Genomic DNA, 26,456 nt, shown 5'->3' on the forward strand with positions numbered 1-26,456 from the left:
TCCTTCTGGAACTTCGTAAATGAGCAACGCAGGGAAGTCGGCTTACCCTCTTCCATGATTTTTAATGGTGAAACTGCTGGAAATCAACAACACATTTGCAACCTGTTCTCAGCCAAATTTGCTAGTGTGTTTGAAGCCGAGCAACTCTCCGCTAATATCATTACTTCCGCGGCCAGTAATGTTCCTTTGATCAACCAAACGCTCAGCATGGTCGAAGCCACTACAGATACGATTTCTAGAGCAGCATCTAAACTTAAGACTTCAACTAAGGCTGGACCCGATGGTGTTCCGTCGATTATTCTTAAAAAGAACATCACTTGTCTTTTAGATCCACTGCGCCGCATATTCCAGCTCTCTCTTTCCAGCGGCATCTTTCCGTCTTGCTGGAAGACTGCGGATATGTTTCCTGTTCATAAAAAGGGAAGCAAACGCGACGTAAACAACTACCGGGGAATCACGTCGCTGAGTGCTGTATCAAAACTTTTTGAATTGGTTGTCATAGAGTCCCTAACTGCGCATTGCAGGCAATATCTAAGTACAGATCAACACGGATTCATAACTGGGCGTTCCACAACTACGAACCTGCTGTGCCTAACGTCTTACATCACAGACAGTTTGATTGCTCGGACCCAAACGGACGTTATCTACACAGATCTTACGGCAGCCTTCGATAAGCTGAACCACGAAATTGCGATCGCTAAGCTTGATAGGCTAGGGATCGGTGGAAATCTTTTGAGATGGTTTCGTTCATACCTCACGGAGCGCCAATTGACAGTAACTTTGAGTACTTGTCGCTCAGCTAGCTTCTGCGCAAAGTCCGGTATACCTCAGGGCAGCCATCTGGGACCATTGGTATTTCTCCTCTACTTCGACGACGTTCACCATGTTATCACAGAGCCACGATTATCGTTTGCAGACGATCTGAAAGTTTTTCTGCGCATCCGCTCACTCGCCGACTGCCGTTCTCTCCAAAATCAGATTGACATCTTTGCTGACTGGTGTAGTCTAAACCGACTGGTGGTCAACCCACCTAAGTGTACAGTTATTACTTTCTCACGCAAGAAACAACCGATTATTTTCAACTACAAACTACTACACAGTAAAAAAATATGAATATTACACGCAACGTAAATTATGCAAACATGTAAATAAATAGCAACGTAATCTTTTTGTACACATAATTTTGAGTAAAAAATCACGCACACTAAAAGCCATCTTTTTTTACTTAAAAATATATCGTTCTTGGTTGAATTTTACCCGAATGTAGGGCTTTATCATCGGCATGTAAAATTCAATCTTCAAACATGTAAATTCCCAGGAACCAAACCATATGTTTACACACCAGTGTAATTTTGAAGCAACCTTCATCTAAATCTGAACATATTTTTTTTATCAGTCGTGCTTCGTTGGTGTCAATCGTTCTTCAAACGCGCGTCGCGTCATGTAGTGAAAAAAATGTCCGCGATCAAGTGTAATTTTTGTGAGTTGCAGATTTCTGATATTGATTATTTAATCCGTCACTTGCGCGTCCACAAACAGTGGACAATTACAGAGTGTGCTTTTTTATGTGGAATTAGTTTTAAATCGTTTCGCGCGTACAAAAACCATTTGCGACACCGCCATTTTCGGATGAGAAATCCGATACAGAAGCTGTTCGAATGCTCCGTCAATTCATGTGGTTTTATTGAAGCTGACTTCAAAATAATGATGAAGCACTTGAATCAGCATTTGTCAGCAGGGCAACCCGTTTTTTGTCCCTTCGGATGCCGAAAAGAAAAGCCTTTTTTCACCGTCAACAGCCTCAAAATCCACAAAATGTATTTCCACCGGAATGGAAATTCGAGAGGAATTGATAAAAGCAAAAGTTCCAAGTTTCAAGAGCCTTTTTTATGTGGGGAAGACCCTGTAGTGATAGATTCCGGAAGTAACGGGGAAGAAATGGCGGAGAGTGTTGGAATAATTGAGAACAATGATCCTTCGAGCAAAATCGTTTCTTTATTTGGATCTCTTTTCCTGAAATTGTTGTCGAAAAACCATGTTACAGATACAGCTATTCAGGAAATCGTTTCCGCTTTAGGAGAAGCTGCCATTTTGCAAGCTGATTTCCACAAAAACTGCTCTGATGTAACCGTCAACGATTCAGTTTGTTTTGAAAACCAACAATCATGCGAAACAAATCTTTTTAAATACATGTTTGGTGCCAAAGGTGTTTTCCGGTCATCGTACATGCGGAAAAAGTTCTTTCGTGACAACTACAAATTCGTTCCTCCGATTCAGGTGTCACTCCAAAGAGATCAAGAGCACAAGGAAAGTTTTTATTTCTATGTACCAATCTTAGAAACTCTGTGTACAATGTTGGACGATAAGAAGACGTACGAAGCAGTGTTTCGCCAAAAACCTAAAATTCAGGGTAATCTACAAGACTACGACGATGGTTTAAAGTTTAAAAAAAGTTCATTTTTCAATCATAAAACTTTAAACATTTTTATCTACCAGGACGCAGCTGAAATGGTAGTCAATGCCCTCGGCAACGCTACATCTCGTCACAAGCTATTGTGTGTTTACATGGTGCTGGGTAACTTGGACCCACATCTGCGTTGCCTCACCGAAAACGTCCAACTTCTTCTGTTGTGCAAAACCAAAGACTTTTCTTGTTTTGGAGGAAACCGAGTCTTTCGAAGATTCATTGAGGATATAAAAGTCTTGGAAGATGAAGGCATCGTTGTACACGGAGGGGGTTTTGCAGAGAGGGTTTATGGGTCAATTTTTACCACTTTGAATGATAACCTTGGCGCTCACCAGCTTGCTGGTCTTGTAGAAAATTTTTCCAGTAGTTCCTATTTCTGTAGAAGTTGCTACGTGGAGCTGAATGAGTTCAAAAGCGATTGGGTCCAAGAAGCTGAATTTAGGACACCCCAGACTCATCTGATAGATCTTAAAATGATCGAAAATAATCCATCCAGTGTTCCATATCGAGGTGTCAAAGTGAATAGCATTTTTGATGAATTGAAACACTTCAAATTTTTTGACTTTGGAGCACCTCCCTGCGTTGCACATGACTTATTTGAAGGTTGGGTTAACTACGACTTGTTCCTCATACTAAAACGTCTGGCTAAGGAGAAAAATATTTCGGCACATTTCCTCCAAGGCCGAATTAACGATGTTGCTGCAAGGCTAAAATTAAATACAAAAATATCTATCGATTTTTCCAGAAAAGCCAAAAATTTTAAGGCAAAAGCCTGCGATATTTGGCATGTTGTACAAATAGTTCCTTTTATATTTCTTAAAAAATCAGTTGACCATGATTATCCAATGCTAAAGATGCTTATCTTGATTAAAAATATTACGGATATTGTCACATCACCTTTAGTGTCTATAGACCAGACTTTCCTGTTACACTCCTTTATAACGGAATACTTAGAGCTGAGAAATACACAGTTTGATACTCCTGTTCGGCCAAAGCACCATTTCACGACACACTATCCTTGGTTGATTCGATCGCTGGGTCCTCTTATGTCCTATTGTACACTGTTTTGTGAGAGAAAGCATTGCTTTTTCAAGCGGGCGTTGCGTAGCACACTAAATTTTAAAAATGTACTGAAATTCTGTAGTGAGCAGCACCAGTACTACCAAGCTCTTCTACATGGACAAACAAACAGATTTGAGTTGAAGTTTTTGGTTAATAGCTTCGTGGAAAGCTATGAGTATCTCCCCCAAGATGTACAGCTTCATTTACATAATTTTGCACTGATAGGTGACCAGTTCGTATACGCCGAAGACGCGGTGTACCGTGGACATAATTATTCACGAGGCACTTATCTGTTTTTACATCATGACGATTTCGGTGAATGCTTTTATGCACTTCATATAAAGCTAATTTTGTACAACAAGGTTGAGGGTCAGATTTGGTTTTTTGGAAACAAACAAACGGTAAAGCGTTTGCCGGAAAAGGGGATCATGGAAATTTCAATGCATTTGTCGGTGGAAGAGACGATTGCAAAAAACATCAATGATATCGTCGATCCAACTCCTCTTACGGTCTTTCATGAAAACAACAAACACTATTTGTTTATAAAACACACCATACCTATAGCATAACTGCAACCAAACATCTACCACAGCGACATGGATAAACTTGTGATCTTCAAAGTCTGCGATGCTGCACGAACAACTCGTTTGGTCATTGCTGCTTTTCCGACACTCGACAGTTTACTTGAACAAGGTAAATATCTTAAAGAAAAAAAATATAGAATCTGTTAGTAACAATACTTTTATTTTCCTTCGTCTTTATATCTAGGCTCAATTGCTTTGCAAAACGATGTAGTCAGCGTATACACCGAAGTTGAAGGATGCCGTATCACGTCTGACTTAGCACTATCTGTGTTGCATTCCAATTTATTAATGCTACTCGGAATGAACGAATCGTGGAATCCTCAGCAAATGCAGATCATCAGTTCGCCAGAGCAGGTTGCCGGTACGTAACACTTTATTTATTCCACTTTACTTACTTGCACCTAGTACACTTCAATGAAATTATAGTATTGTGATGCTATCATACAGATAAAATTCTTCTTGTGCTGTGAAAGCCCAGAAAGTAAACAAACACTCACTGACTATATACTTCAGGTTCAACCTAGAGTGCTCTTTGTTTGTGTTAGTAAATATCGCAAAATATCAGGCCTAACATTTGAAAACGGCACATAAACATTTGTAAACAAACTTTTGTGAGCCCTTTACTTGCCACCCGAAGTACGGCCGCGCAAACCAACAGAATCATCAGCAAGGTGAAAATTTCCCATAGTACTTTTGGTTGCGTGGGCGTCCTTCGGGTGGCGAGTAAAGGGCCCCCAAAAGTTTGTTTACAAATGTTTATGTGCTGTTTTCAAATGTTAATCGAGATTTTCCATATATGGATTCCATATATGTATGCACGGCCAATCATACCAACTCAGCGACTGAGATTAATTGACTCAGAGAATTTTCTTTCTATACTAAATTTACTTAGATTTGGAATAAACTGCATTTACTTATAGCTTGTGAGTAACTGTCAATTAATCTTAGTCGCTGAGTAGGTATGATTAGCCGTGTACGATTTGACCGATTCGACCGATTCGACGGTTCGTTTTGATACGTCAACTCACGTTGTCAGGTCTATTACTATGAGTCTCTATAGTGTGGACTAGTTGCCTTGGTTACCGTTGTGTTGTTGAATTTGATCGACATGACGTTTGATGTTTTTCTCGTTGTAATCAATTTCGTAGTGCAGATCTCCCAAACGTGCAGTAATAACTCCTGGAATCCAATTGTCCATTCGACCATTCCCAGGCTGAATACACGGAATGACGAATCGAATGCTGCTCGTTGTTTTTCGTCAATTCTGCAACTGATATCCTGCGGTCTGACGAGATCTAATCGTGTCCGGATACTTCGGTCCAAGAAAAGCTTCGATGGACATTCCCCGGTTTCGCTGTGTGGTGCTTTTCGGTATTGGTGAAGAAACTCGTTGATGTCCGCTTTCAAGGAATTTTTCGTTGTGCTCATTGCCTTGAGAGCCTGCTTAGTTTGTCGATAGTTTGTGGAACTTCACTCCACTCTTCTGAAGAAATTCCGCAGCCGTAAACTGCGGACCGTTGTCCGAAATCAATGTGATTGGTGCAGAATATGCAGAAAACAAATTGTCGAGCAAGTTGATGGTGGCGGCTGCTGTTGTCGAAGTGATGAATTTAAATTCAACCCATTTGCCATAGGCATCAACGATTATTAGCAGCATTGTGTCCGCCACTGGGCTCGCGTAATCGATATGTACACGCTCCCATGGACCGTTCGGATACTCCCATTGATGGCGGCTGAATCTTGGTGGTACAGGTGCGTGGCGAGCAAACTCCACACACGAACTTGCTGTTCGTTCGATATCTGAATCAATACCTGGCCAGTAAACGAAGGATCATGCCAGACCTTTCATTTTAACGACACCCAGGGGTGCTACGTGTAGATCGTTCAAAATCGCTTGTTGGAGAACCGATGAGACAGAGATTACTCTGTCCTCGAACAGTAAACAGTTTGCTGCTAGTGTGTATTTCACTTCTGGAGCCTTGTATTCTGATTGCGCAAGGTTATGACCTGACTCCAGTTCTTGCACAATTTGTCCGAGATAAGAATCTTTCCGTGTCTCCCGTGCTATGTGGTCAGCTCGCACTGGTAGTTGCTGTATTCCATGTAGAGCAAGCTGGTCGAATTCGTCCTCAACATTTCCTCCCCCGTGGACAGACAGGCTGTTAACTCCGGATTGCATTGATGTGCTGGATATTCGGGAACTGTAATCAGCGTTCGTGTTCTGGTCTGTTGGGTTGTAAACAATATCGATGTTCAAATGTGCCAGATAATCAGCGTAATTCGCCATCCGACTGATGAAAAGTGTTGGAAGGGATTTCTATGGATGCAAAATTTGCGTGAGCGGCTTATGGTTCGTTACCAGGGTAAATTTTCGGGCGTACTGATAATGGAAAAACTTCTTCACTGCCAATGCGATAGCGAGAGCTTCGTTATCGATCTGAGGGTATCTTTACTCTGAGGTGAACATCGTGCTGCTCGCATATGCTATCGGCCGTTCCATTCCGTTGCTCAGTCGGTGTGATAACACCGCACCTAGACATGTTTTGCTAGCATCAGTTGCCAGAATTAGTGGTAATGTTGGGTCATACTGCATCAGAACTTGTGGTGAGGCTAGAACATCTTTCAAGTCTCTGTACGGCTTGTCAGCTTCAGATGTCCATTTGAACATATCCCCTACAAGTATATCACGCAAACTTCTAGCTCTAGAAGAAAGATTTGGGATAAATGCAATATAATAAATAGGTAGTCTCACCCAAGAAAAGTTGTAATTCCTCTGGATTTGCCGGTCGTGGTACATCCCTGATGGCTTCAATGTGCTTATCCGATTTGTGCAGTCCGGGACGATCGATTTTATCATCCAGACATTCCAGAGATGCTATGGCGAAGACGCACGCCGATCGGATGAGCCGCAGTCCATTTAGCCTCAATGTGTCCATAGTGACCGTGAGATTGCATGGGATTGTCGAAATCGTTTGCGAAAACAATTATATCATCGTAGAAGCTGACGACGACGTTGTCCAAGGCTTGGAGTACTGTTTCCATGCGCCACTGCCAAATTGCAGGAATATTGCAGCTCCATAAACTGCTCGGGAAGAACGTATGAGTCCATGTGTCGGCGTGTCAAACATTAGCATATGACTATACTATTCATCGATTGGAAGGCGCGTATAAGCGTCGGTGACATCCAGATGACAAAAAAGTGTAGCTCCTTTCATTCTGTTGAAAATCGTGTCAATTCTAGGAATCGGATGCTCATTCACTATCATCCTCGGGTTGACAGTGGGTTTATAGTTCCCAGTGATCCGTATGTTGTCGTTCTTCTTAACGACGATGTGGGTCGGCGATGACCACTCGGAATAGTCTGCTTTTTCGAAGAATCCAGAAGCGATTTTTTTGTCAATTTCTGCAGCATACCGATCACGTAGTGCAAGATCACGTAGTGTGAGCTGGTAGTAAATTTGTTTACAGCGGTCATTACCATTTTTTTTAAATAAATTTGGCATATTGGGACTCGAACCAAGGAACTTTAAATTCCATTTTATTTTTGTATTTTGAGTCCTCTACCACTACTCCACCTGTACTTACTAGTAGATGACGGCTTAGACGTGTAGTGATGATATCTACCCGCAGACAAGCATCAATAGTTTTCAAGTGTTTATTGTTTTTGTATTAGTGTTGTACTATGTTGTAATGTTTTTATTGTTTCTCTATTGATATATTTTATGTTGTTTTAATTTTGGTTTACTTTAAATTGTATTGTATTGCCATAAAACCTATTGTACATTTATGGTATGAGTTAAACTTTTATTCGCTTAAAAAAACTCTGTGTACTCGTTGCATATGACTATTAAAAATGAAAAGATATAACATCTTTTTGTAACAAAATGCGAAGTTTTCAAAAGTTTCACGGTACTGTAAATGTACATTTAAATTTATTGTTAACCATAACGTTTATAAAACGGTTATAATTTTAACCATAAATTGTATCACATGTTTTATCCGGGATGTGCATCTTAGCGTGTAGCCATTATGGCAGAATGCATAATTTCTGACAGATTGTATTACCTCCCTCTCTACTTACCTTGATTCAGTCTGTTTTTTCTTGTTTTGCATTTCATTATGCCACCAAAGATTTTGACAAAAACTTGATCTTTTCATATACATTCGAGTATACATTTGGTTTTATTCACTGAATAAAGTTGAAAACATCCTTTGAAATTTTTAACTTTTTTCCTCGTGAATAAATTTCAACAACTTTTTTACCAACTTGTATGGTAATGTTTCAACTAAAAATATAAAATAATAGAATTTCATTTCGTTCATATTTCTTCAAGAAATAACAATTTGAAAATGGAGGAAGAATGGGAAGTGTTTTACTAAAACCAGTCAAACTTCAAACAACCTCAGCCAATCAAGCTCAAAACTATACAAATAACCATTGCATATATGGTCAATCAGCTTTCAAAATTTTATAAGATTTGATGCACGTTACTATATGTCTATATGTGACTAAATGTCAATACCGGTTTATGTATTCTTGTCCGACTCTAAGAAAGGTAAAGGTTCATGGTGACAGTTCGTGACAGCTTGCATTTGGTTCGTTTTGACATTAATATGTTTCGAGTCTGTGTCTCCCTCCCAGGTCCATACTAGCGAACTTCGATTTTGTGCTTTAGCGAAAATATATATTCACGCTAAGATCAGTTTACCCAGACGGTACAAAGAGATGGGTAATTTTTTAAATCCAAATATGGGTTCTTATGATCCATAAATGATTTATTTTTATGCAAACTTGACCTAAATTTATCCATATTTGGGTTAAAAATTTACCCATATCTGAGTTTGTGCAGTTTACGCCCGATTTGGGTAAAGTAAACCTACATTTGGGTTATCTGATCTTAGCGTGTAGACAAAACTGTACGTCTTACTTAGCCTATATATATATGTTTTTTTTTTTTAATGTTTTGAATGTTATTAAGTTTTTTCTTTTTCATTTGCTAAATAGGTGACACTTCCTTGAACTCGATTCCTTATTCAAATGACGAACGGCAAACATATGATCAAAAGGTGGCTCCGTCAACTATTTCCTTTATCGAATACTCCTGAACAATCGGTACCGACCTCTGTAATCGCAGCCCCCGATTTTATTGCCATGGATTTGCCAAATAATATCGAGGAAGATGAGCGAAGTATCTCGGAGCAGAACACAATAATTAATACGTTGATCAGCATAACTTCTCCTGGGAGTGAAATTGTAGATTTCGAACGACAGTCCGTCATGACAAACGAGAAGCAAACAACAGAATTGAGTAATATGCAAAGAGAATCGTCTGTGGCCACATCAACCATAGCTGAGGGAACCGATGTTCCTCAGGCTGAGATATCGGAAGCAGTCGATGAACAGTCGGAGTCTGAAGCTAATTCAGATCATGAAAATCAATCACCGAACAAATCACGCAAAAGGAAACACGACAGCAGTGGAGTGAAACTTCAGAGGAATACAAAGAAGCATGCCGCAACTGAATTGAAGTTTAGATCGTTCGTCATTAACTGGGACAAGATAAGTGATATTCTGCTGATAAAACTGCAAAATTTGCAACAATTTAAAAATACGAACACAGGAAAGCCAGTTCCACAGTCACTTCGGTTTTCAAAACAAGATCTGAGTAGTTTTTTAAACGAAGTTGTAAATCAACTGAGACTGATAGATACTGATATCCGTGCCGAAACCATGGCGAACGTATCGAAACAAATTTTGCATAAATATACTTGTCTCGACTTTTGTGACGACGATGGATATGGAGGCGGCCAAGGGTACATCGAATTAAAGTATAAAATGATTAACAGGAACAATTATCTCAACCGATTTAACGATGAAGAAACGTCAAAGCCACCTTTGCCTCTGAAGAAGAAGCGGAATATTCGTGCAGGAACTGATAAAAAATATTGGGAAAAGAGCTCTAAGGAGTGCACCAAGGAACTGTACTCGAAGCTTTTGAGGGACGAGCCTGATCTGTTAACAGATGAAGTTTTGGAACAATCGCAATCATTTGTGAGACACATGTTGGATGAGCAAGGCGAATTGAACTCTATCGTTGCCCAACTACCAGTACTGAGGCGACGTAAGCTACTGAACTTCCATTTCCAGAGAGCGACAGGTGTAGACGTTAGTTGCCTACGAAACTATGTTGCTTCCAAACGGGAAAAAATAATCGATTACTCTTTAACTCTCCGTAAACGCATACAAATCAAGGACGATATTGAGCTGTTTGAATTTCTTTTTTCGCTTGTTGGGGAGCAGATTGAGCAGCTTGTGATTAAAAAGGAGGTAAATTATATAAATTTTTGTGATAACTTTTCAATAATATAGATTTCCCTTTTACAGATTGGAACTCGTATCAAAGATGTCGTTTTGGATGGTCCTGGGCCGGTATTAGTTGCAATAGGTAAGTGTCAACTGCAGTTAGCATCGTTTGAAGCATTTTGCATGGTTTATTAAAACAATCTCATTGGAAACCATTCCAAGTATTTTTTGGCTACAATAAGGACAGCAATAGTGCAGTCCATTAGCGCGTCCGTTTTCCAAGCCGGATGTCAAGGTTCCGGTTCCGGTTCCCGATACAGTGAACACGTGTAAGTGTATTTGATCAATTATGTTCATCGACTTTTTCTTTCATTAATAACTGAGCTGCAAACACAATCCTTGATGCGTTTTCGTTATGGATGCTAGATGAGAACCTCCTATATCAAGCTATGTGGCAGAAATAACGTGAAATCCTTTTTTAAATCCGTGGTTATCAAAAGAGAAAGTCGATGAAGAGAATCGATCAAAGTCACTTACACCCCTTTCCTTCTAACTCCCTCAATTATCTTAATATTGAGGCATGCAAATTGCACGACTGTATTAATTGAAGGGGTTAGAAGGAAATGGGGACTAGTGACAATGCAGACAGACATGAGAAACTGGTAATAATCGATACTTGATTATTGTCTTATACAGTGCCGTCCCGTTTTTGGCAACACGACCTCATCAGCTATTTCTTTCCTCAAAATTGTTCTTGTACTATTAAGATAATTTTTCATGAAATACAAAGTATCAAGGATCTCCAAATAATGGTTCAATGAAGTCAGAAGTTTAACAAATTGTTAGATGGTTTTTCTAGAAGAGAAAAAAGACTAAAATCATTTGTTGCCAAAAACGGGAAGGCACTAATAGTAATATTTTAATTTTATTTTGATTGTTACTTGCATCGTTTTCTATCTGACCCCACTATATCAAGGTCCTAAGTAACATTGATCGATTATTTTCATCGTCTTTCTATTTCGTTAACTATTTAACTACAAAACCGTTTCCTGCCGTGTTTGTCGTATTAAATAATAGACAATAGCTTCTTTGGTTGAACTGTGTGTTAAAAATAGCTGGAAATGCCTTTTCAAAGCCGTGGGGATGCAAAAAGATAATCAACGTAGAGAATCTGTCAATCAGGTCTTTACAAATGCAGTAGTCGAAAAGCTACCTTTTGATAAGTGTCCTGTTTGGATCAATCTGTGGGTTCACCTTATTAGAAGTGCTCCATTCCTGCCGCTTAAAGTTGTCATTTTAAATCAAGTCAAATTCTAACCTTCATCAAAATTAAAAATTGAATAACTTTACTATTTTTTCACCCAACAAATATTCAGTCGGTATCAAAAAAGTCTTCTTATTGTGATTCATGCCTTAAGACTCGAAATAGGACACATGGATCACGAGCTATTCAAAAATTGCTTGGGGTACCAACGTGAAATAGCGTATTTCACGTTGGTACCGCCAAGGAATCCTGGAATATTTCTGAAATCATGTGACGTTCAACGATGCATGAATCAAAAGTAAAAGAATCAAAAGTAAAAGACAATTCAACCAATATGTTGGAAAAATAATAAAAGCTATTCAATTTATAATTTTGATTGATCGACTTTTAGGCCGGATAAAAGTTAATCTCTCAATGGTCTTCGCTCATGGAAATGCTTATATGGCTATAAAAACACTTACCTCCAGAGATATTGTTCGATAAACCAAAAGTTGAGCGTCGGTTTTTCAGTTTTGTAAATCGATATTTATAACAGTGATACAGCGTTAGCATTTAGGACATACTCAGAGAGTGACATAACATTGTTTCTTATTTTTACAGATATTGACGGTGGCAAAAGTATGTATTACGTGTTTGCAGAACGGACGAGGCTATCCGAAGGTACTACGGACATTGTCACAGCTTTGCAAGACGTCATGACTGTACACTTTGTTCACAATTTCATGTATATGAAATGTGTTTCAAAATTCCTCGAGCTTATTCAGGAGTACTTTTTGAAAATTATTACGCTCTCCGGATCAAAATCGAATGCCGTTCGAGTTGGCCAACGACAACGTGTCGTGAAAAAGGTCATAACTGCATTGTCTAATCATCGAATTCCACAAGCTGAACCGTTAAATATTTTATAATAATGATTTGATGACTGATTCTGTAGATGCTTGTTTTTTTTTTGCTACATCAGTTTTTTTTAAGTTAAAATAAGTTCTTAGGAGCAAAATAAATATAATAAGTAATAAAAACATAATTCCAAAATTGTTCTTGTTTTCTTAAGAAGCATTCCGAAATAAATCATTTTGGGGGAGGTTATTTTAAGAACTTTAATAAATAAATAAATATTCAATAAAGTTTTTACACGCTTTGTAATTGAAAAATAAAACCGCATTGAAAATTCAAGCATGGCGTAAATTTAGGCTCATGTGTAAATTTAAATCGAATAAAATTTAATCTTAAATCTAACTTTAAATTTACATTTAGATTAATTTTAAGGCAAATGTAAAGTTAAAATTGCGTGTAAATTTATAGGAATAAACACGGTTCATAAGTGTGCGTTAAAAAACATGTAAATTTACAAAAAAATTTTAACTGTGTAGGCACGACTATCGAACGGGTGCACTGCGTGAAAGACTTAGGCGCTTTTCTAGACTCAAAGCTGACATACTCACACCATATATCGTATGTCGTCGACAAAGCGTCCAGAACGCTTGGCTTTGTCTTCAAGATTACTAAGAACTTCACGGACATTTACTGCTTGAAATCGCTCTATTGCTCTCTCGTACGATCTACGTTGGAATACTGCTCTGCTGTCTGGAGCCCGAACTACAATAATGGGGCCGAGCGAATTGAATCTGTTCAACGACGTTTTCTTCGCTTCGCGCTCCGTAAGCTGCCTTGGAGATACCCACTTCGTCTTCCAAGCTACGAGAATCGCTGCCAATTGATCAATATCGAGCCCTTACGTATCCGAAGAGATGTTTTCAGAGCCTTAACCGTCGCCGATACTCTGCAAGGAAGAATCGACTGCGAAGCAATTCTGCAACAAGTGAACATTAATGTTCAACCTCGATCACTACGCAACAGTCTTATGCTGAGACTTCCACTTCTTCGAACTAATTATAGCATAGGGAGCGCTATTTACGGCTTGCAGCTAGTGTTCAACCGAGTAGCGTCGATGTTCGATTTCCACTTGACACGGAATATGCTTCGCCGAAGATTCTCTGCCTTTTTTGCTGACCGAAGGCGCTTGATACCCAACAGCTAAGTGTAAAATTTAATTTTTAGTAACTTGACAATGCTTTCCAAGTTATTTTCGTTTGTAACTGTAGTAACTGTAGTATATGTATGTCGTCTGTATAATCTGTACTTTTTTTACAACACATCATTGGGACTATTTCTAGTCTGTTGATGCAACCATAACAAATAAACAAACAAATAAACAGATCCCAAGTAACCAACAAGCCCGTTAATCGCCCTTTTTGCTATATAAGGCTGCTATACGACTGATATAAAGTTCGGAAACCCTATATTTACCTTATATCGCAAAAAAGGGCGATTATCGGGTAGTTAGCGGGCTTGGTGGTTACTTGGGATAGCGGTAGTGTTTTAGTGACGATGTTTTACATTGAAAAATATTCAATGTGTTATGTCTGTTTGTCTGTGATTACATGTTAATAACAACAACTGAATCACACGTTAATGTGTTGAATTATACAGCCATTCCATAGCAAAACGATACAGTGGGTCTCAGAATTTCGTAAAAATTGGAAGTTTTGTGCTTATCGCAAAGTATTAGACCCGTTTTTTTTTGTCATTAGGGTGACCGTTTCCATGTTAGGGTGGTCCGAAAAATCGGTTTTTTTTTCAAAAATTTATATCAACCACAGGCCGATACTCTAAGGAAGCCTTAGCGTGAGACTTCAAAGGCACAAATGTCAGCTTCCACAAAGCATACAAATTTGAAATTGCTACTCTCTGTTTGTAGTAGCACAGCAAACAAGGAGTAGCAGTTTCAAATTTGTATGTTTTGTGGAAGCTGACATTTGTGCCTTTAAAGTTTCACGCTAAGGCTTCCTTAGAGTATCACCTTAAAGATTAACATATCAAATAAAAGATAATTAAATATACATTTTATAAAAAAAAAATATATTAAAAAAGGGATCTTGTATTGTAAAGCATGTGTTTGTATTTGATTTTATGGTTTTCATGGCTTGTAGACAGAGGGTACAATATGTTTTTTAACTGACAATAACGGAGTAGCAAACATCGCCGGTCAATCATGCTCACAAGTTACTTCAGGTACGAACAAACTTACATATTCTCAAATTTTATCACACAGCATATATACAGATACCTACATACCTATTCACCATAGAGAACAAACAACGATACAAAACCAGAATATCACCTTCTATGAAAACAAACAAAAATATCACCAGTTAACAAATTATTATTCGCAAATCATGCCAACGCCAAGTGCACCTTCTGATATAAATATGCAGATACCTCTCCAGATGTATGTACAACCCCGAAGGACGGCGAGACCTGCCTCTTGTTTATCACCCAAACTGCGACGCGTGTCTGTCTGATGGTGACGACAACGTTGACTTTTTTTTCTCACAAGATACCTAACAATTTATACCTCTCTTCACCTGATTGTTTTTAACCCCAACCGTTCGTAGTTGTTATCACGTAGTCCAACTATCTACCGAAAGCCGGCAATCCCGGTTTCCGATATTATTTGCCAAACACCGGGATCACCATTATTTGCATAAAGCTAGTATCCAAGCGAGAGTCAAATAAATAGCCAAACAACAACCACAATCAACAACCGGCAGCAGGAATCCGGTTTGATTAGTTTTCAGTTTCAGGTAATCTCTATATATGCGACTGGAAGAATTCCATCCAAACTGAAATCAGGACTGCACGGTGATCAGTGCCGAACCCGGCAGTGGCGCGATCAGTCGGATTTTGTTCTTCTCTTTCCGTGGCAGGTTCAAAGTGAAACGTTTTTGTGGCCTTTATCACTTGGTGCAGTGTGTTTTAGTTTAGTAGGGAAGCAGGTGCTGGTAGTGGCCTTTCTTCGTTTGATAAGAAACGATGCCAGAGTATACGGTGGGTTACAGATAAGAGGCTGAAGTTTTCAAGTGATATGTTATTTAGCATTATTTGATGTTAACACACAAATTTACTTAAATTAAAAATAACTGTAAAATTCTGGAAACGACATACGCAGAACATTTGATAATGTTCGAGAACTCAATCAACAGACCTATTCTGCGCGGCTGGTGAGGGTGACAGTGAAGTGACAATTTTCATCCCGAGTGAGGTGACTCTCCATTTGATTTACTCAAAGAGTCACCTCATCCGAGATGACAATTATTGTCACTTCACAAGGGACAGCGTGTCACCTCACCTTACTCGCCGCGCAGAATAAGCCTGTAAACCTGTTCATCAACATGTTGAATTGATTGTGCCCGGTCAAGATCTAGGTATATACGAGTAAAGATTTAGTTGACTGGATAGTGACGAGCCCCTACTAGGTGCTGTGGTTTTTTCAACAGCAAATGCAGTTAAATAGTACGAAATCGTACATTTTCTCTGAAGTAAACTAGGTTTAACAAGGTCTATTAGATGTATAATCCTAAATTTATTGCATAACACATGTGTTAAAGTTAAAAAAAAATACTGACGATGTATCTCGAATGTTTCAAACCGGTTCTCTCTTTTCGATGATAATTTATTTTGTTAGAAACATGAGACATTCAATAAAAAAAAACATCTCGTGTTATTGATGTGTGATGTGTGTGCCGATGATCTTGGATCTTATAAACACGGCATTTGATAACGTTTTTGTTAGCTGCAGCTTGTCTTTTGTGTAGGAATGGGAATTTGAGCGGGGTTCTCTCTGTTTATATTCTTTAGCATGACTATGATTGCCCTGAAAAGAATCTTTTGCTATGAATTTTAGTTGGGACATGTTCAGAAATTTAACTCTTTTGGAAAATCTTGGAGGCCCTGAAAAGGGACGATGGTAGTATAGGCTTAATCAGCAAATCGGACCGGACAATCCTATATTTTTCGGTTCAATGATTGGGCACTCGCAAGAGTCTCGGCCCGTCTGCTGTTGGGCAGGGGTTGAACTGGTGTCTGCACTGGTTAATATCAGTGTCCACCCAGTAGTAGTAGTAAAATTATGTTTATTTCTGCTGATTATGGTAGTACATTGATTTATCATTTTAATTGATTAGCCTACCTGGCTCTTCATCTTTGTTTAATTTGATATTCTAATTTAATATTTGAGTTTTTCAACTAGTTTACAGAATATCCCTTTGGGGATGTGTTTTATTTGAATTGAAAAAAGTGATGACCTACCTAACTACGAGTATAACTTAACCTAACGTGCTAGATCACGTATGATCTAATGATTTGATCTCAGACAGGTGTCACTGAACCTTTCCAGGATGAATTCTCTCCGTTCTTCTAATGTCTGAATTCCAGCCAGGAGGTGGATCTCAGAATTTCTAGTCCGCGGGGAACTGTTTAGGACCATCCTAAGGATCTTGTGCTGGATCCTTTGGAGTTTAAGGTGATGGCATTTTGCGCAACTCTCCCAGATTGGCATACCGTACTCGATTACAGGAAGGATGATTTGTTTGTAGACAGCAAGCTTATTTTTCAGGGACAGGGTTGACTTCCTGTTGATAAGTGGATACAACGATCTCATCAAGATGTTGCACTTGGTTTTTGTTTTGTCAACGTGCTCTCTGAAAAGAAGCTTGCTGTCTAGTGTTAGCCCGAGGTACACGACCTCTTTGGACCATTCCACCACTGTGCCGTTCAGGCAGATCTTGTTATTCTCCGACGGAACAAGTCTAGGAGATTTAGAGTGTGGAAAGATAATGACCTGGGTCTTTGCCGCGTTGATACGGATCTTCCAGCTGTTGAAATATTCAGACAGGACGTGCAGGCCTCTCTGAAGTTTGGCAGTCAGAGCTCCGATGACCCTACCCTTGTAGACCATGGATGTGTCATCTGCGAACAGAGACAACGATCTACCATCAGGGAGAGCCGGGATATCGGAGGTGAACAGGTTGAATAGGATGGGGCTAAGGATGCTTCCTTGTGGAACCCCGGCACCGATGTTGAAAGCATCCGATGTGATGCCATTCAGAGAGACTCGGAACGTCCTGTCTGATAGATAGTTGTTTATGATCTTCACTAGGAAGATTGGAAGACCGTACTGCTGCAATTTGAACACCAGGCCATCATGCCAGACATTGTCGAACGCTTTTTCAACGTCCAACAACGCCATGGCAGATGTTTTCGAAATGTTTTCGAAACAGACTTGTTCCGTCTGAGAATGTTTATCACTCGAGTCAGCTGGTGGACGGTCGAACGACCTTTCCGAAAACCAAACTGTTCCTCGAGTAAGATGTTCTTTTGTTCGGCAGATATTTGGAGTCGGTGGTAGACTGCTCTTTCGAACAGTTTTGATAACCCTGAGAGAAGGCTGATTGGTCGATAACTTGAAGGAGAGGACGGATCCTTCCCAGGTTTCCGGATGGGTATGACTTTAGCTGACTTCCAACACGAGAGGAAGTAGCCAAGTCTGAGGCAGTGATGGTTGTAGAATCTGGAACTCAAGTGTTTGAGTTCCAGATTCAGGATGTTGTCGAAACCTGGGGCCTTCATGTTTTTAGAAGATTTGATATAGGCCAATATAGGCGTACTCTCGGATTCCTCTGGAAAAATGTTAGGAATCTGATAAAGATTGGTTGCATTTTCAGCAACCTCAGATTCATGAGGGCTGACGATGTTTTGTCCGAGATTATGGGAGCTGACAAAGTGTTCGCGGCAGCCTTCTCTTCAGGAGTTATCAGATGAACCACTGGGTCGCCGGGACGATCCAGTGGGGTCAGTGGGGGAATGGGCCTAGGCTTGTTTTTAAGATTTTTTGTAAGTTTCTAGAATGTTCCGTCTTGCAGCGATGGCCACTCCTCCACCTCCAGAGCAGGTGCGATCAAGTCTGACGAGCCGGAAGTTGGGAAGGAATACGTTCAGTTCGGGCTTCAGATGCGTCTCGGTGATGATAGCAATGTCGACCTCCTTGGTGTTGAGGAAATCAAGTAGCTCTCTATGCTTGTTCGTCAGTGAGCAAGCGTTCCAATTTGCAATTTTTATAGCTTCACGGTCCATACTTGGTGACGAGTGACAAGGCAGCATGAAGCTGTTCAGATCGAGTCTTGCAGGTGCGCAGAATGACGATCACCTCTGCCACCAGCGTTACTAGTTCCTCTGATGTTAACGGAGATTCGTCAACTGAATCACCTGAGGCAACACGCGCATACGATAGTCCAGGCGCCGAGACAGAAGCTTGATTTGGCAGAGCTGCAGCAGCAGTGAGGCGATGCTGAGCTGAGAGGCGGCTCGTTGACTGTTGTTGAGAGGTAGTGGTGGAAGATTTGGGACCAGACGACGAGGATGGATTGCCGGGTATTGTTCGTCCGTGATGGCTGGTGGTGCACGTTTATTTCGATGCCGGCCTGGCTGGTTGCTAGTAGCCACCGTCTTCCTCATGATGATGAATTCCGTTCGCTTGGGACAGTCCCGAGTAGTGGCACGGTGAGTTCCGCCGCAATTCACGCACTTCGGGTCGGTGTCATCAGCTTGAGCACAGGTCGCCGTCGAGTGGGCCATAGCACACTTGTAGCAGCGTGGTTTCATATGACAGTTCTTCGTGCCATGGCCGAAGGAGAGGCAACTTGTGCATTGGGTCACATCACGGTGTTGCGGCTTGTAGTATTCCCAGTCGATAATGACCTGAAACAGGTCACGTATGTTGCTCTTGAGCGCAGCAAGGGTGGTGGAGCCCTTCGTGAGGTGGACCAGAAACAGTTGGTCACGATAGTTGGTATTGGGCATAGGCCGTCGATTCATTGGGTGTACTGCCTCTGGTTTCAATCCGAGCCTCACCAGCTCATCTTTTACGGTAGCCGCTTCGTACGACGGCAGACCACGTAAAACAACCTTCAATGGTTTCATCGAAGGCAAATCGTGAGTGTAAAACTCCACTGTGCTGTTCTTAAGCAGGTCACCGACCGACTTGTACTGCTGTAGGCTGGAGCACATGATCTTTGTTCCAACGCTACAGATTTTGAATCGCGGGAACAATTTGCGTTTTGCCAGCTTATCCCTAAGCTGGGCGACGTCCTTCATCGGGATAAACAGCGGGGGAATCCGCTCCTTTTTCGCAGTTTCAGCGGCGTCACCACCGCCATTTTCTACTCCGAGCACCAAGAATTGGTTGCTCTGTAGCAGCCGATTTGCTGCGTCATCCGAAGCAGCGCTGGGATCCGTTTGGGCCTTCTTGCTAGGGCCCTCCGATGCAGGAGCAGTGAGGTGGGAGGAGAACGAACATCTAAACAATTAGTGAGTAAAGAGCTCTAAATTTAACGTGACAGCACTGGTAGTAGTTGAGCTTAAGTTAGGCTTCATGCTACAAAAATCCCTGTAATATCTCACACTAAAGTTTATGTTGCAAGGTACATATTTGATGAAATTCAGTTGTTTGATTTTGCGAGACAGAAGGGGGTCTTATGAAGGCCACATTCCCGAACGCAAGTGGATCATGGCGATCACGTCAAACTATAATGCCTAAAATGAACCACATGCCCCACACAACCCCTAGAACGGCTCTCCATGCTGAATCGTGAGTCCTCCCTTTTCCCATATCTTTGCATTCAAAATAATAACCCAATGCAGGTCAATTGAATATGCCTAAATGAATTAGTTACAATGATAGTAGGTATAAACAGTAATGACTAATTGAACAAAATAAATATTTACCTGTTAATAATGATTGAGATTGGTGAAAAGTAAGGGAAGTTGTTAGTTGATTTTAACCATCACAGAGTTTCATAATAGCGCGATGGTATATTATTATGATGCTGATTAGACGAATCCTGCGAAAGCATCATCCTGTCCATGTTGATGAGATGACTGTGCGTTTCTGTAGCATTATTCAACATCTAATGTTCCTCTCAAAAGACGACCAATTTCCCCAGCTTGGAGTACTCCTCAGCATAGAGTACTGAAGCCTGAGCGTAACGCAGTACAGAGACAACTACGTCGTCACAGAACAGCTGACTTCAAGCGTGCCAGTATCGCTTACATTAAACTTAACAGTGCCTTGTACAAATCGCACGTCCTCAGAGTCCAGTGGAATTTGCGGCGTAACCCCCGAAATTTTTGGAGCTTTGTCAACAGCAAAAGGAAAGATTCGAGTATACCGTCCTACATGTTACTCGATGGGATAGAATCCACCTTTCTTAGCGAAGCGTGTGAGATGTTTTCTAAACACTTTGCTTCTGTTTTCGATAAAAATATGATGTTGAAGCTGAATCTGCTACCTCTGATACGCCTAGTGACTTAGTGGAAGTGAGCACATTTGAAGTAACTCGGGATATGGTACTTTCAGCAGCAAGGTGACTGAAAGCCTCACTTTCTCCTGGTTCAGATGGAATTCCGGCAGTGGTGTTCTGCCGTTGCTCAGCTGCCTTAGCAGAACCTTTAGCAGCCATATTTAATGCATCCTTTGAGCAAGGAAAATTCCCAACATTGTGGAAGCAGTCGTATATGTTTCCTGTTATCAAAGCTGGCAATAAACGGGATATTAAGAACTATCGAGGTATCACCAGCCTTTCGGCAGCGTCCAAACTGTTTGAGATCATCTTGAGCGAATTTGTCCTGAATCGCTCGAAGAACTACATTTCAACTGACCAGCATGGATTTATTCCCGGTAGATCGGTAGCTACTAACCATTTGGATTTCACCAGTAAATGCATCACCGCGATGGAGGATAAGGCACAAGTCGACGTCATATATACTGATCTGAAAGCTGCGTTCGACAAAATCGACCAGAAGGTTTTGTTATGCAAGCTTTCCCGACTAGGAGCGTCTGAGCAACTTAGGTCGTGGTTACATTCCTACTTGACTGGGCGAACTCTTCGAGTACGACTAGGATCTTGTGTCTCTTCTACGTTTATCAGCACCTCTGGAGTACCTCAGGGAAGTAACCTGGGTCCACTTTTGTTTACATTATTCTTCAACGATGTAGCAGCTTTGTTGGGAGTTAAATGCAAGCTTGTGTATGCAGATCATCTTAAGCTATACGTCATAGTTCACTCGATTGAGGATTGTCATCGCTAGATTTGTTTGTGGATTGGTGCCGTCGCAATAAGCTCATCATCAGCGTTCAATAGTTTGTTGATACCAGAACAATCGGGATATCGGGAAGGTCATTCTTGTGAAACCGCGTTGAATTTGGTATTAGCGAAGTGGAAAGATACGACTGTTGCTGTTTTTTTTGGATCTGAAACGCGCTTTTGAAACAATTTCTACGCCCTTATTGTTAAGATCAATCAAGCGCTTTGGAATTACGAGTGCTGCATATAAATGGTTTGAAAGCTATTTGTCTGATAGAACTCACCGGACTGTTCTTAATGATTCTGTTTGCAGTCCCGTGGGGAATAACCTTGGAGTGCTCCAGGGAAGTGTATTAGGGCCCCTGTTATTTATTATGTATATTAATTACTTACGACGTGTTTTACCGTTTTGCGAAATTAATCTTTTTGCAGATGATACTGTGTTATTCATTGCAGCTAAAGATTTATATGATGCCGTTTTACACTTGAATGAAGATTTGCGTTCTCTAAGTAGATGGTTGAAGTATAAGCAGTTGAAATTGAATACAAGTAAAACTAAATTTATGGTAATTTCACGGAATAGAGTAAATGAGAACGTCTCTGTTGTAATTGATGATGAGACTATTGATCGCGTTCGGGAGATTAAATATCTTGGCGTGATTATTGATGACACACTTAAGTTCAACTCTCACATTGACAATGTCATCAAGAAAATTGCCAAGAAGTATGGAATTCTATGTCGACTGAAAAACGATTTAACTCTAAGGTGAATCGTCAACTGAGATTTATTTCGAAGATTGCACGAGATTTCAAAGACCATAAAGGCACTCCCCCCTATTCTGCGAGTCACGTGACTCTCTCTCACCGGTGAGGTGACTCTCCATTTGATTTGCATGGAGAGTCACCTCACACGAGGTGACAATTGTCACCTCACCGGTGAGAGAGAGTCACGTGACTCGCAGAATAAGGGGGACTATATTGCTCTTTAGTTCAGCCTATACTTGAGAATGCATCTGTGGTCTGGTCTCCATATGAGCTAGTGTGGAATCTCCGAATAGAACGTGTTCAGAAAAGATGTTTGAGGTTGGCTTTGCGCAGCCTGCCGTGGCGCGATCCAATGAATTTACCACCTTATGCAGACCGATGCATGTTATTGGACCTGGACACATTGGAACACAGAAGAAAAATGCAACAAGCCTTATTTGTAGCGAAACTGCTTTCACAATTAAACTTCCGTGTTCCTCAAAGGATGTTGCGGCAATCATCCTTACTACAACCAAGATTCCATCAGACTGCATATGGATACCATGAGCCAATGTCTGCGATGATTCGGGCATTCTCCGCTGTGGAAGAAGCAAATGAATTCGGAGAAACATCGAACCAATTTCGAAACCGATTGAGAAGATTGGGATTAATTTTGTAATCTGTTTATCTGTAGCTTTTTGGTGTATTATCCAAGTTTTATTCATTAAGACAACTACTGTCAGATGAATTACAATAAATAAATAAATCCTCGTCGTTAGAGAAACCTCTGAAATCCGGGATGTTCAGTTGATCATCGCTACTTGAATCACTGAGAGTATCTTCCGAGTCTTCGTATTCTGATTCCACCATTTCAGTAAACAATCTTGTCGTGGCTGTTTTAAACTCGCTTCATTAGCCACCACCAGTTATTAGCCACCAGTCGTGTAAGCGGTCACGGTAGTCGACACATTTTCTGTGATAATTGACTGCCTTTGCCTCCGAGACTTGCAAAGCAAGCTATCATAGTACAGTACCAAACTAAAATGTCGTATGACAGGCTCTGTCATACGACACTGTCGCCGATGACCGTCACGAATGTATGTATTTTAGTTTTTCTCATAATAAGAGCTGTTAATGGTGTGCTTGTGTGAATTCTGAAAATAGCAAGCAATGATGTCCTAGTAATAATATTTCTGATCAGAAATGGGTTGATTTACACCAAATTGAGGAATTACAACGAAATCACACATTTCATATGATAGCTATTTTGATAATTTTCTTTTAGCTCGAATGTTATTCTACCGCTCGTGTTGTGTGAGAGAGACGACGGTAGAGCATGAGTGTTCGAATACAAACAGACTGTCGCGCACGACAACGAAGCGAGTGTAGTAAAAAACGGCAACTGTTTCAACCCCTGTTAGCCACCTATTGCCAATAATCCACTGAACGACCGTTTCCTTCTACATCAAGCCTTACGCTGGTTTTCCATGTGAAGCATGGTCTTCCATTTTTCTTCTTCTCCAGGATCCCATATAAAGGGCATTTCTGATAATCTCTTATGATGGTTCTGTTTTTATGAAAATAAAATGATGTTTTATCCCTCTATTATGGCTATATGCTGATCCAACGTGCAGATAGTTAATATCGTTGTCTTCTTCAAAACTTCATCGTCTTGATCTAAAGAAAAGAAAATCGCCACTCGATCAAGCCAAATTCAAAGGTAGTACCTGTGTGATGTCGAATTTCAAAAGTTTTAAACCAAATAAAAAAACATATTTTTTTGCAGCCATTAGACTCAATTATTTAGAAAAACAATTCATAGTTAAAATCATAATTCTAAACTACACAATTATTTAATTTTGGCTAGTAGTTAAATTCCAACAAATTTTTGGTCCGCTACATCACAACTGGCATCACTAGTTTGCATCTTTCAAAATGTAAAGATACAGAAAAGCTCTGAGACCTAGTTGCAGTTAAGTAATCCTCAAGGTTATGCCAATGCTCAGAGTATTTGATGACATTCAGTTTTTTAAAATAAATTTCTTAGTACCTACCTCCATCAAATTTGAAAAAAGTGACCTCAAAAACGGTATTTCATAGAAAGAGAGAGAGATAGAAAGATTAGTAATTTCCATTTAATTCCACTACCCCTTATTAACTTATCCTTGACAGATAGGCATATTCCGTCTACAATGTGCAGACTTCTACAGTGTCTTGTACTAATACTCGACAAGGTATTTCATAGCCTTATCCAATTTCCTTCCCACAGTATCTCTCCGGTTTCGGATCGCACTTCTCCTCGGAGGACCCGCGCTGTCCGAATGCGCTTCCAGAGGGACAAAATTCTCCGCAGAAATGTGCCTACGGTCTGTATGCTGAACAGCTGTCCGGCAGTGCCTTCACTGCCCCTCGAACCGAAAACGTCCGCAGCTGGTTGTACCGGGTGCGCCCATCGGTGATCCATCAGCCGTTCGAGAGGTACGACGTTGCACCGTTCTTCCGGGGAAAATGGGACGAACAGCATCCGAATCCTAACCAGATGCGTTGGAATCCTTTCGACATTCCTGGTGCCGATGCGGAGGGCCAGGTGGACTTCGTAGCAGGACTGCATACTGTTTGCGGTGCCGGGGACACCAGGAGCCGCCACGGGCTTGCAATTCATGTGTTTCTGTGCAACAGATCGATGGAGGACAAGGCTTTCTACAACAGCGATGGGGATTTCTTAATTGGTAAGTTTGATTGGCGGAAATAGTGGCTATGGAGGTTTTAATAATGGTCATAATTAGTTCCCCAGCAGGGTCCGTTGGATATAACTACCGAGTTTGGGAAGATGCTCGTCAAACCGAATGAAATCTGCGTCATACCGCAAGGCATTCGTTTCAGCGTGGCAGTTGAGGGACCAACTCGTGGCTACATTCTGGAAGTGTACGATGGTCATTTCAAGCTTCCGGATCTGGGGCCAATTGGGGCGAATGGGCTTGCTAACCCGAGAGATTTTCTCACACCAAGCGCTTGGTTCGAAGATCGTACCGTTCAAGGATTCAAGGTCGTTTCCAAGTATCAGGGTGCGCTGTTTGTGGCGACTCAGAACCATTCGCCGTTCGATGTGGTGGCATGGCATGGGAACTATGTTCCGTACAAGTATGATTTGGCCAAGTTTATGGTCATTAACTCGGTCAGTTTTGATCATTGCGATCCGAGCATCTTTACGGTGCTTACCTGTCCGAGTAATCGATATGGGACAGCTATCGCAGACTTTGTCATTTTCCCGCCGAGGTGGTCTGTGCAGGAGAATACCTTCAGACCACCGTACTATCATCGTGAGTATTCGGCGCCAGATTACTGTTGAATGTTTAAAATAATTGATACAAACTTTTCCAGGCAACTGCATGAGCGAATTCATGGGTCTGATCTTCGGGCGTTATGAAGCCAAGGAAGGAGGCTTCCTACCAGGTGGCGCCTCACTGCATTCCATGATGACGCCGCATGGTCCCGATCGGAAGTGCTTCGAAGGTGCTTCCAACGCGGAGCTCAAACCGGAACACATCGCCGACGGAACACAGGCCTTCATGTTCGAATCGTCGCTCAGTATGGCCGTCACCAAGTGGGGCGAAGAAACGTGCCAAAAGCTGGACGCAAAGTACTACGAATGCTGGCAGGCGCTGGAGAAGAAGTTTAAGATTTGAACAAATTGACACAAGGGCAGGGATTTCGGCATGATCCGTAGAAGCTTCTAGGAGTAACATTCACGGTACGAATTTCTCAAGGACAAAAATCGAATTTAATTCTCGGTCTCACTTTCTTTCTCAGTTTTGTTTTGAAGCAAATTTATAAAATTTATCTTTGTTTTACGGTATCTCTTGATTCGCTGTTAAGGTTCTACAAAGGGTCATTATTTTGTTTACTTCTTCTTTTTGAAATATTCTTCGATCATCATTTTCTAAATGTATTGGTAAAATTCATTGGAAGTGCATGTCCCCACGCCTAAACTGCCATTTTTTTTATAAATATCAACTGGTATGGTGAGGAAAACTTAACCATCTCTTTTCTT

The 26,456-nt window shown here is 40.8% G+C and overlaps 1 protein-coding gene and 1 long non-coding RNA gene across 2 annotated transcripts; both read left to right on the forward strand.

Moving 5' to 3' along the window:
- Positions 1–10,404: 10,404 nt before the first annotated feature.
- Positions 10,405–12,617, forward strand: LOC135710791 (uncharacterized). Its single transcript, XR_010518446.1, has 3 exons — positions 10,405–10,441; positions 10,499–10,559; positions 12,282–12,617. It is a non-coding gene; the product is annotated as an uncharacterized LOC135710791 (long non-coding RNA).
- A 2,785-nt stretch (positions 12,618–15,402) lies between these two features.
- hgo (homogentisate 1,2-dioxygenase) lies at positions 15,403–26,274 on the forward strand. The gene is made up of 4 exons (XM_065234096.1): positions 15,403–15,569; positions 24,675–25,134; positions 25,192–25,725; positions 25,787–26,274. The coding sequence occupies exons 1-4, from the start codon at positions 15,555–15,557 to the stop codon at positions 26,089–26,091; spliced, it is 1,314 nt and encodes a 437-aa protein (XP_065090168.1). The 5' UTR covers positions 15,403–15,554; the 3' UTR covers positions 26,092–26,274.
- The last annotated feature ends 182 nt before the right edge of the window (positions 26,275–26,456 follow it).

The sequence above is a fragment of the Ochlerotatus camptorhynchus genome, unplaced genomic scaffold (assembly GCF_037179485.1).
Source record: "Ochlerotatus camptorhynchus isolate MF236.1 unplaced genomic scaffold, CSIRO-AGI_Acam_v1.1 ptg000037l, whole genome shotgun sequence".
Lineage (NCBI taxonomy): Eukaryota > Metazoa > Arthropoda > Insecta > Diptera > Culicidae > Ochlerotatus > Ochlerotatus camptorhynchus.